We start from the raw sequence: 17,744 nt of genomic DNA on the forward strand, positions 1-17,744 counted from the left end.
TACTAGTAATATACTTTGAACAAACAAGCTTACACTGTGAAGACTTGACCTATAATCAGTTAAGGTCCTTACTTAGATACTCAGCAGTTCACTACTCTACTTGAGGCTTGTAGAAAGGACTAGTATAAAGCAGAGATAAGTATATGTTTATTTTTAGAGACATACCAATAAAAATAAAGCCACCTTTTCCCAAACCTTCTTAAAAATAGAGGAAATAGTTAAGCATTTAGGGCGTCATAGAACTTCCCAGTTCTTTGTGAACTGTGTATAGAAGAAGATATACCAAAAAGGGAATTTGTTAAATAGGGTTGGTATGGTTATTAAATTGGAAAGCAGGGGTTGTTTATTAACTTTAATTTTAAAAATTAATTTCAATTGTTCCCAGGAGAGGTAGTTTTTCTACCTCTGATACAGTCTCTGTCTGCCATAAAATCTGGGGAGGGGTGCCCAAGAGCCCCCACCCTGATCATGTTACTTGTGAAATTGGGTGTTTGGGGAGAAGCCCCTCCTGTTTCTATCTATCCTCAGAATAAACACAGTTCTCTGACTGTTTTGTTTATTTAAAAACAACAAAACAAAACAAAAACAAAATGAATTTAAATTATTGAAATTTAGAATAATTTTTTCAGAGATTACACACTTCTAAATAACATTGTGATCACAGGCAAGTCATGTAATCTTTCACCTTCACCTTCCTCACATGTAAAATGGGGAATAATATTTTCTTAATAGGCTTGTTTTGAGGATCAAATGAGGTAACATAAAAAGTACTTTGGAAACCATAGAGCATTATGTAGATGCTAATAATAATTACTACTATCACTACCATTATTTATAGAATTGAAAACAAACCATTTTTGTTTGATTCTTTACCCAAGCTCTGCAATTCTACCTCTGAAACCTCTTCTTAATTTATCCCCTCTTCTAAAGTTCCTCTGATACCACTTGGGAATAGGCTTTTAAACCAGTGGATTAATGTAATAACCTCTTTTTTTTTTTTTGCTCTTTTGGCCTTTGTTACCTTATGTGCTTTATTCTGTTCTTCATACCACTATTATAATAAACTTCCTGTTGAACAGATGTGATCATGCTACTTCTCCGCTAAACAGTCTTCAGTGATTCCACATTGCCTGTCAAGAAAAGTTCATATTTCAAAAAGTTTGGTTGATGAGACTCTTCATAGTCTGGTGCCTCCTTTTCCCACCATTATCACATATTACCTTCCACATACTGAAATGATTTCTGTCCTGAATGCTTTGTGTTTTTTCTGTATTCCTTTCTTTTGAATATGTTGTTTCTTCTTTTTTTGAATGCCTTACTTCTGACTATATATGATCAACCACGATTTCTCATTCAGCCTTGTGTGGCTATCTCTAGGATTCACATGAAGTAACAACTTGTCCCAGTAAACCTCTTTTCCTAGTTTCTCTGTCAGATTTAAGTATGGAATAGGAAAAATACAAATCAGAATATCCCTTAGGTTTCATCTGATAGCCTGAAAATTGGCAGTGTCAAAAAATGGCAACCTGTCGGTTAATTGTACTCACTCCCAGTTTTTTTCTACCTGTCTTATTTGATATTTTAAATCTTCCCCACCCCCTTTTAAATCTCTTCTAGGTATTGTTATTGAGTTTGTATTCAATTCCCATTTTTCTTTGAGACTTTACTTGCAGTTGTTTTTGTTGTCATCTTTTTAGGGGTTTATGTCTTGTTCTTCCCTTTCTCCATAGTAACTTTTTATGATCAGATTACTTTCCTTGTTGTTTGCTAATTTTTCTATCATGTTTCTTGACTTTTAACTTTACAGTTAAGAGGGCAGTGTCCCAAGTGTCAGACCTTTCTTTCTACTGTTTTTTGAGCTGGGGGCTGGCAGGTTTTCTATACTTAAGTGGTGGTATGAACTAAGTAGAGGTATTGTCTCTATTCTTCTGGTCTTTATCCAGAAAGGGAACTCCTCTGGAACCATGAGCATTAGCACTGGTGGCCCTAGGACTATAACCTATTCCCCTATTCTCCTGCAGTCACAATTGCTAAAGCTTTACTTTTCTTGAAGTTGAGAACAAGGACATTAGTCCCCCCCCCCCCCCATCACTGTTTTTTGACCTGGAACCCGAACTAGGACCTCTTCTTCCCTGCAGTCACAAGTACTATTACTCCTTTTGGCCCTAGGACTGCAAACTGCAACTGGTATGGGCCATAGTATAGGATACTAAATCCAGTGCCAACAAAAGCATCTTTAGCAATCTTTTTATGACCAATTTTCCAAACCCTCTAAAACCCAAAGGCTGAGTTTCTGAAAATGCTCTTCCCCTATCCCCTGAATGCAGCTGCCTCCAGGGCCCACTGCTAGTACCAAGGTGTTGCTTATGCTGAATGTATAGGATTGACCACCACCCCGGGTGAAACGGACGTTTCCTGCCAACCTTCTAAGTTATCTTGGACTAGAAAAGTATTTTATCCCACATTTTGTTGGTTCTCCTGCTCCAGAATTCCATTTGAGCTGGGTTTTTTTTTAAGTTGGTGAAGAATTTGGGAGAGCTTGGTGGAATGCTTTTGTACTCCTCCATCTTGACTCCATCTCTACATTTTTCATTTCTCATAGTTAACTTATATTCCATCACATTCATGCCACAATTTGATTAGCTATTCTCCATTTGATAGGCATTTATTTTGTTTCCAGTTGTTTGCTGTCACAGAAAATGATGCTATAAATATTGTGTTATAAATGAATTTTTTTTCATAGCACTAGCTTCCATGACATATAAGTTTACTTATGTAATGTCTGTGTCAAAGAATATGGACATTTTAGTCACTTTATTGGCATAATTCCAAATTATTTTTTCAAAATAATTGTAGTGATTCATAATTCCACTTGCAATATACCAATGTGTCCATTTTCTGGTCACCCTTCCAACATTTACTTTTCCCATTTTTGTCATCTTTGCCAATTTTCAGGCTATCAGATGAAACTTAAGGGAAATTTTGATTCATATTTTTCTAATTTTTAGTGATTTATAGCAATCTTTCTAGTTGTCAGTATTTCACAATTATTTTAAGAATTATTTCATGCATATATTTTGGCTACTTATTTTCAGAGGAAAAGTTAGTAGTTTTAAATATATTTAACTGTTTATATTTCTTGGATACCAAACCCATATCAGAGTATCAGAGTATTTTTTTTATCCCATTCAATTGATTCCTTTCTTATTAGATGCATTAATTTTCCCTATGTAGAAAATTTTCAATTTCCTTTAATTAAAGTCATAAGTTTTATCTTTTGTAATTGCCTTTGTTTAGTTAAGAATACTGCCTTTAGTAGTAGGAAGTACTAAGTGCTTCCCTTCTAATTTTTTTTTAGTAGTATGAGCTTTAATATGAAGGTCATGTATCTATTTAGAATGTATTACAGAATATGATGTAATGTCTTCATCCTATTAGCCTTAATTTCTGCCAAAATTATTTTCAGCTTTTATGAAAGAGGGAAAAACGCATTGTCTTTTACCCCAATGCTAACTTACCTTTTCTGCCCCTTTACTTTTGGGAATTCCATCATCCTTCCAGACACTCAGATTCATTACACTAGTTATGTCCTCGATTTTTTACTCTTACTCATCCTTGATTTCTAATTACCTGACTAATCTTGTTATTCTTTCATCTAATATCTCTTATTTACATCATCTTCTTCCCATCCACACAGATACCTCCCTAATTCAGGCCCTCAACACTTTCTTCTTAGACAAATGAAATATCCCTTTAATTGCTCTCATGGCCTCAGTATTTTCCCTCTCTGATCTGTCTTCCAGACAGCTGTTGACATGATCTCCACACCTTGCAGAGTCCTCTTTCCTTCAGCTGCCCTTCATGTGTCTCTTTTCCACCCTTCATGTGTCTCTTTTCCTTCATTACTACATAAGGTTCTTGGAGGCAAGGATGATTCTGCTTGTTTGTATCCTCATCAAGTGGCAAAAAAAAAATGTTCTTGTCTGAACAACCACCAGTTTATCTGTCTTGCTGGTCTGTCTTTCCATCTGTCTTCTTACTACTTAGCACCATGCCTGTCACGTAGTAAGCATTTAATAAATGCTTTCTTTTTAGTTTTTGAAGTTAAAGATTTTTTTCTATTTTAAGATAATTTGTGTTTCAAACAGTTGTTTATGCTTTGTTGATGTATAATTTAAATTATTTTAAAACCTGTTTCTTGCATATGTTCTTTTTTCTAACAGGCAGCCAGATAAACTGGTAGTTGTTTGGACAAGAAGAAGCCGAAGGAAATCTTCTAAGGTTAGTATCTTGCTAAACCATCAAATACATTCTGTCTGAATTCAGTTCAAAATTTAGTTCTTATATAGTCAAGGCATGTGTGGTAATATTTAAATGATAGTATCATACATTAATACTTGTACATAGTAAAGCATAATTATACAATTTTATTTAATTTTTCATATTAGACCTTTGAATTCATTGGTATGGTGAAATCTAGTGAAGAAACCTTCTTTGTCCTCATTTCTCATACTCCACCCCTACTCCCATAGCAGATCAGTACCATTCTACAACTTTAATCTTAACATAAGAGAAGGGCACCAAGATGCAATCAAGTATTTATTGAATATTGGTCTTTAATCCAGGTCTTCCTAACACTCAAGACCCTCTAGCCACTACACTCAAAAGAAAAATGGGAGCTACTGAAGTATACATAAAGATCCCTGGAACCACATATTGCTTTAAAAAACTATATATTAACGTTATATTTTATTATATTTTATTTTGTTAAATATTTCCCAAATACTTAGGAAACAACTGGCCAAGTGTTTTGGCATCTGTACTATACCACCCTATCTTTCATGTTACATATAAATTAATTGGGTGAAATAAAATAAAATTTTATTTTCATATCTAATAAAAATTAATCATTAAGGATTAAGTGTTCTACCAAGTACTAGGCCCTTGGAATACAAATACAGAGAATGAAACAAAGAGCTTACATTCTAATAGTGGAAGAAAAACATACATATAATAATGTGTACATTATAAATAAATATTCATAATTAGAAATAAATATTAAGTAGTAAAATACAAGATTGGTTGGGGGAGGAAAGCACCTGAGGGAAATAGAAAAGGCTTTATGCAGAAACTCCTTCTTGGATGGCATATTAGAAAAGAAGGACTCTATGAAGTAGAGATAATGAGGGAATGCATTCCCAGAAGATGGAGTATCAAATATAAGGAATAAAGAAAAGGCCAGTCTGGCTGGATTGTACCCTAGTGGATACTATACAAAAATATAAACATCTGCATTTTATTCTTGATGGAATAGAATAGACCAGTGGTGTGGAACTCAAATAGAAATGATACCTGCTAGTCACATATTGACTTAGAAAACTGCATATTAGCATTATTTATGTTGCATTTTTATTTATTTTTTAAATATTTCACTATTACATTTTCAAGTGGGACTTGGGCTGCACTACTAAGGAGTTTTCAGGCAGTGGGCTATAAATTTAACAACTTGAACTATCAATCATTGAACAATAGTATTTTTTTTTTTAGGTTCCTTAACTGGACTGGAAGCTTTGAGGGCAGGACCATAGCTTATATTCTTTGTGTCTTACGTTATTCTTAGCAATTTTGTTTTAGTTGGTTCTGAATGCATTGAATGAGTAAATGAACACCTTAACTTTTCAATGCCTTAGTTTTTTACAGCTATAAAATTTGGAAAAGACCTATTCTTGGAATATTATAAGGATAAATGAGCTGGAAAGAATCAATAGAATATTGAGAAAGGTTAGGTCTACAAAAAAAAGTTTTACTGGACAAAATAGTGGTTCAGTACTTCAAACATGGAGTTCAGTACTTCAAAGCACAGCATTGGAGTCAGGAAGACCTGAGTTCAAATATGAGTCAGACACTTAATTACCTAGCTGTGTGACCTTGAGCAAGTCACTTAACCCCATTGCCTCGCAAAAACATCCCGCCCAAAAAATCCATACTTCAAACACCTGTGATATCAATTAAGCACTGATGAAATACCTGCTCTACAACATATTTTATCATGATGTTTTCAGTCTTATTATCCACTGCCTTTACTGAGGATGAACATGGCCTCAAGGTCAGCTATTGTCCTGATGGCAAAAGGCCACAAGGCCACCAAAGTAGAGGGAGTCTTGGTCATGATCATATGTTTGCAGATGATTGTGCTCTCCATGCAGCCTCTGAAGCTGGGATGCAAGAACATATGGATTGATTCTCTGCTCCTTGTGCTTATTTTGGTCTAACAATGAAAGCCAGCACCACACCAAATTATCAATTATAGCAAATGGAGGAGTTTAAGTAATGTGTCTAAATTCACTTACCTTTTCCCTCTGAGGGAGCTACACATTGACAATGAGGTTGACAAATGCATTGTCAGAGTTAGCTCAGTATTTGGGAAGCTCTAAAAGAAAGTGTGGGAGAGAAGAGGTAATATTAAGAGACTGACTACCAAACTGATGGTCTACAGAGCCATTGTGCTGACCTCATTGCTATATGCCTGTGAAATCTGGACAATCTACCAGCACCATGTCAGGAAACTCAATCACTTACATTTAAATTGTCTTAGGAAGATTCTGAAGATTACCTGGCAACAGAAGATACCAGACACTGAGGTCTTTTTTCAAGCTAAACTGCCAAACATTCCTACATTACTACAGAGAGTGCAACTATGATGGACTGGATACATTAGAATGCCAGACATACGTTTGCCTAAGGCTTTTTTTATGGAGAACTCACACAGGGCAAGTGCTCATAAGGGGGTCAGAAGAAGTGATGCTGAGACACCCTGAAGGTCTCAATGAAGAACTTTAGAATTGATTGTAAACCCTGGGAGTCACTGGCTCAGGACTGCCCAGCATGCCATGCCCTCATCAGTGAGGGTGCTGCACTCTGAGGAAGGCAGAATTGAAGCAGCTCAAAGGAAACGTGACATCCATAAGTTTAGAGTACCCTCCCTAGGTATTCATATGGACTATTTGTACCCGATCTGTGGTAGAGCATTCCAAGCTTGTATTGATCTGATCAGCCACAGTCGGCTACACTGTAACTTGTCACAAACATAGTGATGTCATTTTGGTTTTCTTCTATAATGAAGAACAAGAACCAACCAACCAGCTCTGCAACAGGAATGGTACTGGGATACTAACAACACTATCCTACTCAGTAAGTTTATTTTCTATTGTAGAGGGAGAACATGTGAGCAAATAAAAGTAAAATATTACAAAGTTATGAAAGAGTATAGACTCAAAACTAGAGGAAGCAACCAAAAAGTGACATTTGACTTGGGCTTTGAGAATCTCTACAGATTCCAAGAGAATGAGGGAGGATGGTGTGGCATTGGCATACAAAGAGCATAAATCAAGGAGATAGAATGATGTATAAAGGTACCATCAAATAGGTTAGTTTGACTAGAATGTAGAATTGTGAAGGGAAATATATGAAATTAGTCTATAAAGATGGATTGTATCCATATTGTGTAAGGCTTTAAATATTACAAGAGGAAGGTTGCTAATATCATTTTGTATACTCAGTAATTTAGATTGTATATTCATACCTTGAAAGATTGTCTATGAGTTGATGTGATTGGGGAAAAAACCTCTCATTTTGTAACTAGCCCTTTTCTGTTAAGCTTTCCTGGTTGTTTCTTGAGCAAAAGACATAACAATCCATAGGCCCATAATCTTAGCCCTTGTAGCTTGGTTTTGATTTTTTAGAGTTTGTGCTGACATATCTTTTGAGAGCTCACTGTCTGCTTTCATGACATAATGAAGACTTAAAAGTTGGACTTGGTTATACCTATATATTCAAGATTATACAAAAATTATTGGCTATTTAAGATCTGTTGGAAAAATGCAAGTCTGAACAAATCAGGAGGGAGAATTAAGGTTCTTGGGAGAAATCTCAACAGTCCCAGAAATGGAAACACTACCACTCTGGTGGCAGAAAGTGAAGAAAAATTAAGCCTTTTGATGAGGGTGAAAAAGGAGAATGTAAAAGCTGACTTGAAAAAGCTTAGCATTATAAAATACTAAGATCATGGTGCTTGGTTCCATCACTTCTCTGGAAAATAGTGGGAGAAGAATTAGAAGTAGTATCAGATTTTAAATGCTAGGACTCAACAATCACTGCAGACAATGACTGTAGCCATGAAATTAAAAGAGATTTGCTCTCTGGAAGGAAAGCTATGGCATATCTGGACAGCATAGTAAAAAAGCAGAGACATCACCTTATCAATAAAGATCAGGATAGTTAAAGCAATGGCTTTTTCAAAGGAACATGTGGTTCTAAGAGTTGGATTATATGGGAAGCTGAATGTCAAAAAGTTGATGCTTTCAAATTTTGATGCTGGAAAAGACTTTTGAGAGTCCTTTGGACATGATGGAGATCAAACCAGAATCAATACTTAAAAGAAACAAATTCAGACTATTCATTGAAAGGTCAAATGTTGAAGCTGAAATTTTGGTCACACAAGGACAAGAATATTGGAAAAGACTGTTGCTGGGAAAGATTGAAGGCAAAAAGAGAAAGGGATGGCAACAGATGAGATGGATAAATACTGTCATAGAAACAATGAATCTGAGCTTGGCCAGGGCCTGGCATGGTATGGTTCATGAGGTTATGAAGAGTCGGTCACAACTGAAAAACTAACTATTGATGATTTTGCTCAACGCTTAAAGAAGAGGATGAGACAATTATTTGGTATTGATAATTATATTTATTTATGAAGAAGTAAAATCCCTAAGCATCATTCTATATTTTTATGGTCATGTTCTTTTGTATTTAAAGGAGTCCTATTCTACTTGTGGAGTTTGAACAAAGACCAAACACTTTCTATGTGCCTGTAATTTGATTTTTTTTAAAAATTGTCTTATTATATAATTTTGCTATATCTCATACTATATGTTTCTTCCTTAAGGATATGATTTCTCTCTCATCACATTCAACTTAGATCAATGCATACTATGGGAATGATGTAGATTAACAAACTGCCTTCTGTGGGGGCAGGGGGGGGAGGGAAGCAAGATTGGGGGAAAAATTGTAAGATTCAAAATAAATAAAACCTTTCTAAAATTTAAAAAAGTAGTCCTATTCTTAAATAGGAAGTGCCCATACAAAAATTTATACTAGTGTTTTATTTGAATTTTTTGCAATGTAGACAAAGTCTGGCAAATTTACCCAGATATTTACAAGGTAGGTGCATTTTAAACTCCCAAGGAAATAAAAATAAAAGGAACAAGAGTGATGCAACATAGGACATTTATTTAAAAACTAATTTGGGATCCAATTTAGTATTATTGGAAAAAAGTCCTAAAGAAAGAGTTGGAAAGATGAAAAGATTGAGAGCATATCTGACCAGGTTTTGGGTAGAAGGTCATCTGACCTGAAGTTATAGTTAGATCTTGCTCTCTTTCCTTTTTAATAGAGAGTGTTGCACAAGCTTGAGCTAGAGTCTTTATGTTTCAGTAAGAAGAATGCTAATAATGGAATCAACAAATGTTAGTCTGAGTTCTGACCTCAGTTTACCAACAGTGACCTCGGGCAAGCCATTTTTCCAAATCTCAATTTCTTTATTTATAGAGAGAGGTGGTGAGCCAAATGATTTTGGAGTTCTCTTTAAGTTCATATAGTCTGTAATTTTAGGTCACTCCTAATGAGCTGTGAAACAATTATTCAGTGAAGTATCAGATATCCTATGTAGAACCAAATTTATATTAAAACATATACCTCAATAAAGAGTAGTGGAGAAGTATCTTTTCATATCTCTTCATTGGGGACATACATTTTTTAATTTTTCAATATTTACTTTTGATTGTTTTGTGGTGGTTGGTTTTTTAAATTTATATTGTGTATTTTTCTTGACTCTTCCTTCCCGCTTTCTCTCCAGAATAGTTCCCTCAGAAAAGAAAATTACTCCTCCCCCCAGGCCTTTTGTATATTTTTAAAAATTTTATCTATGGCCTATGAACATATTAATTAGGGTCATGAGAAGACACATATTTTTAGCATGTCAACTATTCATCTTTCCACTTAATGTACCCTTCCATGTTTCATTTGACTCCTGTTTTACCATTTCAGTTTCTTCTTAGCTCTGACATTTTCATCAGAAATTTTTAGAATCTTTATTATTTAAGTCTGTTTCTCCTTTCAAAAGGATTATACTTAGTTTTGCTGCATGACCTTTTCAAGACTTTTTCAGAAATTAAAAGCAAAGTTTTTTCTTTTACTTTTTTGAAAATTTTATTCCAAACTTTAATTTCTTTTTTAATTTCAGTTGGGTATGGCCTTGGCTTTCAGGCTCTTTTTTATGTAAACTCTCTTTGACTGCTTGTATTATGTTATCCTTTGATATTAAAGTTCTAGATTTTGGCTGTCCCTGGGAGTTTTCATTTTTAGACTTTTTCAGAAGGAGATCAATGGATTCTTTCTGTTTTCACTTTTTCTGCTGGTTCCAAAAGATCTAAACAGTTTGTATTTTGCTTTCTTTTTATTTATTTAATTGAATTTTTAAAATTCAAAATTGATTCTTCCCCCATAAGAAGAAAAAAGAAAAAACTTATAAAATATGCATAGTGTAACTAAGCAAATTTGCACATTGGTTGTCTCCAAAAAATATATCTCATTCTGTATTATTAAACAATCATCTCTATGTAAAGAGATGTATAGCATGCTTCATCATGGTCCTTTGAAATTCTGTTTGGTCACTGTGTCAGTCAGAGTTCAAGACTTTCAATATCGATTATTTTTACAATAATTTTTTATTGTATAAATTTTTCTCCTTTTTTTTATTTCATTCTACCTCAGTTCATGGAAGTCTTCCCAGTTTTCATTGATTGCATTCCTTTAGACAGTTCTTATGGCATGATAGTATTCCAATTACATTCATATTTCATATATAATAATTTGCATTAGTTTCTAATTCTTAAAGACCTGTTGTAATTTGAGTGTGCATGTCTGTATATGTATGTATGTGTGTATATGTAGGTATATACACATGTAAATGCATCCAGATATGTTTATCACCTTTCCTTTGATCTTTTGATCACTTAATAGTGATATTTCTGGGTCAGAATATGTATATATTTTGTATACACATTTGGGAGATCATTCCATATTGCTTTTCAGAATGACTGGATCAATGCATTTCTACCAACAGTTCATCCAAGTGCCTGTTTTCCTACCACCTTGCTTTTGGCTTTTTCCTTTTTTCATCACCTTTACCCAGATGATAAAGAATTTCAAAGTTGCTTTACTTTAACATTTCTGTTGTAGTTAATTAGGTACATTTTTCATATTGTTATTGATATTTTAAATTCCTTTCTTTGAAAATGTCTTATCATTTTAGAGTATAATTTATATAGAGAATAACTTATCTTTTTTTTTTGGTTGGGAAATGACATGATTTTCAGGGAATCCTATGATTTTCACTCCTTGACTGACTTTCCAGGTCAATTGTTTTTGTTTTAATAGTCTTTATATTTTCTTCTGTTTTTTCCCAAGCATTTCTTTTTTGGCAAGGTAATGGGGTTAAGTGACTTGGCCTGTTTTTCCCCCTAGCCTTTTGGTTTTGTTTTTAGTAATAATTGTTCTCTTATTGAGTTGTTTTCTAATTTTTAGTAAGTTCAATTTTTGGTAAGTTTTATTGTCATCTGTTCTAAGGAGGTCTTAATTCTTCTTGCCATTCTTTCTTTCTGTTGCTATTCCATTTTATTTTATGTTTAATATCTTCCAGATACTCTTGTGATCCTTATGACCAGGGTATTTTTTTCATTTTGACTCTTCTTAGGACTTATTGTAGAGTTATTACTTTTAGAATTTCCTCTTAGACTTCTCTCAGTCCACGGTATTTCTTTTTCTCTTTCATCCTACCCTATCCCCCAAACCCCACCAAATTACCAGAATTGGTGGATTATGTTTGGATCAAACTCTACACTAGTATCTTTGGTTGGTGTGGGTAGGTGATATATCTAGGCTTCATCTTCTGTAGATATTTATTCTTGTTTCCCACTGTGAACCAGTCATTGGCTGCCTGGATGCTGCTTTGAGCCAAGGATGTCTGGTTACTTTCTTGGTCATGGACTGCCTCTATATTAACTGAGATACGATCTCTCTAAATCCTTTGTGGGACCTTTTACCTGATGGGGTTCTGGATGATGCTTGGAAGATTGTCTTCTGTTAAGGCTCTGGGACTACATTCCAAGTAGGAATATACTGCTTTGTATTGTATATTCCATCTACCCTGGCTTTGTTCAGAGCTTCTGTAGGATAATGAGTCTTTTGGGGGCAATCTTAGAGCAGACAGATGAGAGGATAGCTTATTCTCTTTTCTCCTGGCATATTTTTATAGCTTTACTTTAGTCCTTTTAGTCCAGTAGTATTCCATTACTTTCTGGGCTTCTCCTATGATGTTTCCATTTCCTTCAATGTCTTTCCAACCTTTAAAAGCCCTCATAGTACATTAAGAAGAGGGCAGTGAGGTGGTCAACGGATACAATGCTGGATCTAGAGTCAGAAAGACATGAGTTCAAATCTAGCCCTGGACACTTACTAGCTATGAGACCTTAGGCAAGTCGACTATCTCTCTTTGCCTTTTTCTCATTTGTACAAGGAGCTAGAAAAGGAAATGGAAAACCACTACACTATTTTTGCTAAGAAAACTCCAAATGGCAAGAAGAATCAGACATGATTCTTTAGTTAATTAATAGTCTATTAATGTACAGTCAGGTCATTTAACTTTTATTTATAATCTTGTAATGTTCAAAATCAGTATAGAAATAATCCATGCTGGGGCAGCTAGGTGGCTCAGTGGATAGAGCACTGGCCATGGAGTCAGGAGAACCTAAGTTCAAATCTGGCCTCAGACACTTAATAATTACCTAGCTTTGTGACCTTGGGCAAGTCAGTTAACCCCATTGCCTTGCAACCCCACCCCCAAAATAAATAATCTATGCTTTCATCTGTGTAAACCAAGGGAAATTGAAAGAAATTCAAAACTCAAGACTGGCTCTGATTTTCTGAACCTTAGGTGACTTGAAGGAGTTCTGTTCCTTATATGGGGAGGAGTAGAAATAGGGGGTAAGATTATGAGTTCTCTTTGCATGTTGCATTTAAGATGCCTGTAAGACATTCAGTTGGAGACAAGAGACAGATAGGGGGTGATGTAATCTTGAAGCATACGATGGAGATAAGTGCCCTCTTCAAGGTAAATGTAAATGACAGAATTGGAACTTCATCTTTTGTTTCCATATTCAGCATTTCTCATACTACAGCACACTAGAAACAGAACAATTTCTGTCTACCAAGATTTTATAAATAGGGAAGACATTTTGGTATGAATTTCAGTTTGTAATAGTTGGAGTAACAGGTTTGAGATCACTGTTATAGTTAACTATTTTTTGTGTGAATTTTACTTTTGTGTGAATTCTAGTATTTTGTGCATGCTAGAAATAATTGATAAATAGCCTATCTTGGATCCACTTATGTCAAGGGGTCAAACTGTTCTGCATCTATTTTTGCACTTTAGTTATTTCCTGAAGAAAATTCTTTTCTGTCATTCTGAATCAAAACTAATGACAGTACAAACCATATTCTCTTTCCTGCTCAAACTAGCAATGTATAAGTGCTCTCTCTGGACCAAGCTTTAGGTACTTGTCTCCATGGATAAATACAGTAAGATATTTAATGACTGACATACACATGTGTACATATATACATAAATGCATACATAAATTCTACATATTTATAGATAGGAATACTTTATAAGGTATACAAAGCACATCTTTATATATATGTATATATACATATATATATATATATATATATAAATCTAAATTAAAATGTTCATTGCTAGAATTATTAAAAGTACTTGAACCTTTTCACCTTTTCTTTGGAACTTGTATTCTTGGAAGTAGTAATAAATTAATTGAGAACATAGACTGTGTCTCTGTATTCAATAATATTTCAAAATACCCTTACCTTTGTGCAATATTCTTAAAGGATTCAGAACTGGAGGAGCTTAGCTTCATATGAAACCTGGAGAAACAAAGAAAGTTGCTAATAAAACTTAAGTAGAGCCAGAATTCAAACAATAGATCTTCGGGCTCAAAATATTGTGCTATTTTTAGTATAATGCTGGCCACTGATTTTGACAACTTTATCTCACTCTCTAGGTTGTTCTTCTAGGAATTTGAAATCACATTCTTATTGTTAGGGAAGGTTTTTTTGTATGATGCCTATTAGCCTTCTGAGATAGCCACTTTTGATTAATTTTGCTTTACACAATACCTCAATCTGTGACTCTAACTTACAAGCATTACTGTATCTGACTTCTGTAGCTATGTATATACATCCAATTCCTATTCCTTATGACAGATTTGAAAACAGCTATCCTGACCTCCTAATACTCCTCTTTGACTTTAAGACCTTTCATCAATCTTATTGACCCCCCCCTCCAGCTTATCAATGTCTTTCCTAAAATATAGTTCATGTAACTGGACCTTCCTTATAAGTAATCTGATTAGGTCATAGAACAACAGGTTTAGATAGTCTTGAAAAATATTATTTTTAAGAATATATTTCATTTTATTTGTTTTTCACCGGTTACATGCAAAAACCAGTTTCAACACTCTTTTTAAAACTTCAAGTTGTGAGGGGCAGCTAGAAGGCACAGTGGATAGAGCACTGGCTCTGGAGTCAGGAGTACCTAAGTTCAAATCCGGCCTCAGATACTTAATAATTACTTAACTGTGTGACCTTGGTCAAGCCACTTAACACCATTTCACATGTAAAAACCTAAAAAAAAATTCAAGTTCTGAATTCTCTGACTTCTTTCCCTCTGCCTCCTTCCCTCATTGAGAAAGCAAGTAATTTGATATAGGTTAAACATGTGTAGTCATACAAACATCTCCATTATAATCATTTTATGAATGAAAACATACTCTTCCCTCCCCCCCAAAAAAGAAACCCCAAGAAAAATAAAGTTAAGAAAAGTACACTTCAATCTATATTCAGATACCATCAGCTTTCTCTCTCTGGGGATGGATAACATTCTTTATCATAATTCCTTCAGAGTTGTAATGGGTTACACTGCACAGCTGAGAAAAGCTAAGTCATTCACACTTGTTCATCCTGCAGTATTGTTGTTACTTTGTACACAGTACATTTCACATTGTATCAGCTCATGTAAATTATTCCAAGTTTTACTTGGAACACCCTACTCATTTCTTATAGCAGAATAGTTTTCACAATCAAACACCACAATTTATTCAGCCATTCCCCAACTGATGGGCTTCCCCTCAATTTCTGATTCCTTGTCACTAGGATAGTGCTGCTATAAAAAGCCTTTTGTGTATAGGTCCTTTTTCTCCCCATTTTTCATTTCTTCTGAAATACAGACTAAGCTCTGTACAGTTCCTAGCACACAGTACTATAGAAATATTTGTTATTATTAACATCTCCAGAAATTTTTAATATTTTATAAATAAATGCAATTAGAGAATCTGTTCTCTTTTATATTAATATTGAATTACAAATAATAATGTTGCTTACTTAACTTGTAGATTGAATTACCATTCATTTTACATATATGATTTCAGTTGATGGTGGACTTTGGATTTTTAAGATTTTAAGACTGGATTTTTTAGCTAAACGATGTAATGCATATTTAATTATTTTGAAGATTAAAATAATATAGTAAAAACTTTATCTACATGGGAGGGGCTAAGGGGAATATTTCTACTGTGCTTGCTAGTGAAACTAATGCACATACATACGCACAATTTTTTTATTATTTTTCTGTAGGCTCATAGTTGGCAACCTGGAATAAAAAATCCTTACCGTGGTGTGGTTGTATGGCCTGTACCTGAAAACATTGAAATCACTGTGACTTTATTTAAGGTAAGTTTCATTTATATATTTTGTTTTTCCTAATAAAATATGTGGAATTTAAAAAGGTCCAAGAGACATGATTGTTAATAATGCCATTATATTTATTTATTGGTTTTTGCAAGGTAGTAGGGTTAAGTGACTTGCTCAAGGTCTTTATTGCTAGGTAATTATTAAGTATCCGAGACCAGATTTGAACTCAGGTCCTCCTGACTCCAGGGCTGATATTCTTATCTACTATACCACCTAGCTGCCCCTATCATGTTTATTAATAAAGGGATAGTCATTTGACTGTCTTCTTTAGATCAAAGGTCCATATGGTAGTACTCTTGGAAGAACAGATGTTCCTCAGGGTGTCATTCAACTCTGATTGATTAACATTTGATAAGAAAAATGAATACTACAGTGAGAGGTTGGGTTGTATTACAGTGAGCATCTTGGGATACTGGTTCTCAAATTACTCAGATCTTGGTCAAAGAAGCTTGTCAATTTCCATATCATCCATATCTAACAAAAGGTTGAATCAATACTTTCCCAGACCTGTCTGAGCAGAAATGCACTAAATTTAGATTCTTTATTTTACTGTCTGATTGGAATTTTGTCTGGATCATCTTATTTTTGAATTGAAATTTTATTTTATTTTTCCAGTTACATACTATGAGTTTTTCAACATTCATCCATTTGCAAATTTATGAGTTACACATTTTTCTACCACTGTCCTTTCCCTCCCTCTTCCCCATGGCAGTAAGCAGTCTTTAAACAATTTCACTTGTATTTAATATATTTACATATTAGACATTTTGTGTAAGAGGAATTAGAACTTTAGGAAAAGGGAAAAAACCATGAGATAGGAAGGAAAAATATAAGAGAAATTTTTTTAAATGAACATAGTATGCATTTAAATTCCATGGTTTTTTCCTCATGATGTAGATGGCTTTCTCCATAGTAGGACCTCTCAGGATTATCCTTGATCTCTGAACTGCTTAGAGGAGCTGCATCCATCATAGTTAATCATCTCACAATCTTGTTAATGTGTACAATGTTCTCTTGGTTCTTCTCCCTTCAATAAGCAGCAATTCATGTAATTCTTTCCATGCTTCTCTAAAGTCTAACCATTCATGATTTCTTATAGAACAATAGTATTCCATAACATTCATATACCCTAACTTGTTCAACTATTCCTCATTTCATGTGCATCCCCCCAATTTCCAGTTCGTTGTCATTACAAAAAGAGCTGTGATAAATGTTTTTGAATATGTAAGGCTTTTCCCATTTTTTAGGATTTCTTTAGGAAATAAGCCTAGCATTGGTATTGATGGGATCAAAGGGTATGATCAGTGTTATTGCTCTTTCGGTATAGTTCCAGATTGCTCTCCAGAATGGCTGAATCAGTTCACAACTCTACCAACAATGTATTAATGTACCAATTTTCCCACAGCCTCTCCGATATTAATCATTCCCTTTCTTGTCATCTTGGCCATAGGTGTGAGGGTGTTCCTCACAATTGTTTTAATTTGACTCTGTAATGATTTGGAGCATTTTTATATGACTATTTATAGCTTTAATTTCTTATTTTGAAAACTGCCTATTCAAGTCCTTTGACTATCAGTAGGGGAATGACTTGCAAACTTAGAAATTTGATTCGGTTCTCTATAATTTAAAAAAAAGTCCTTTTCCAGTAACACTAACTGTGAAAATTGTTACCCAGCTTCCTGTTTTCTTTCCAATATTGAATGTATTGGTTTTATTAATGGAGAAGGTTTTTAATTTAACATAATCAAAATAATCCTGCAATTTATAATGTTCTCTATTTCTTGTTTGGTCATAGATCCAAC

The 17,744-nt window shown here is 34.3% G+C and overlaps 1 protein-coding gene across 12 annotated transcripts in view; it reads left to right on the plus strand.

The window, feature by feature from the left end:
* EHBP1 (EH domain binding protein 1) overlaps window positions 1-17,744 on the plus strand; it is a 369,287-nt gene that overhangs the window by 38,959 nt on the left and 312,584 nt on the right. For all 12 annotated transcript variants that reach the window (XM_074207073.1, XM_074207081.1, XM_074206989.1 and 9 more), the window contains exons 2-3: window positions 4,224-4,281; window positions 15,826-15,921. In XM_074207073.1, the coding sequence (XP_074063174.1) occupies window positions 4,224-4,281; window positions 15,826-15,921 (154 nt within the window). The remainder of the gene's footprint in view (window positions 1-4,223; window positions 4,282-15,825; window positions 15,922-17,744) is intronic.

The sequence above is a fragment of the Macrotis lagotis genome, chromosome 1 (assembly GCF_037893015.1).
Source record: "Macrotis lagotis isolate mMagLag1 chromosome 1, bilby.v1.9.chrom.fasta, whole genome shotgun sequence".
Classification (NCBI taxonomy): domain Eukaryota; kingdom Metazoa; phylum Chordata; class Mammalia; order Peramelemorphia; family Peramelidae; genus Macrotis; species Macrotis lagotis.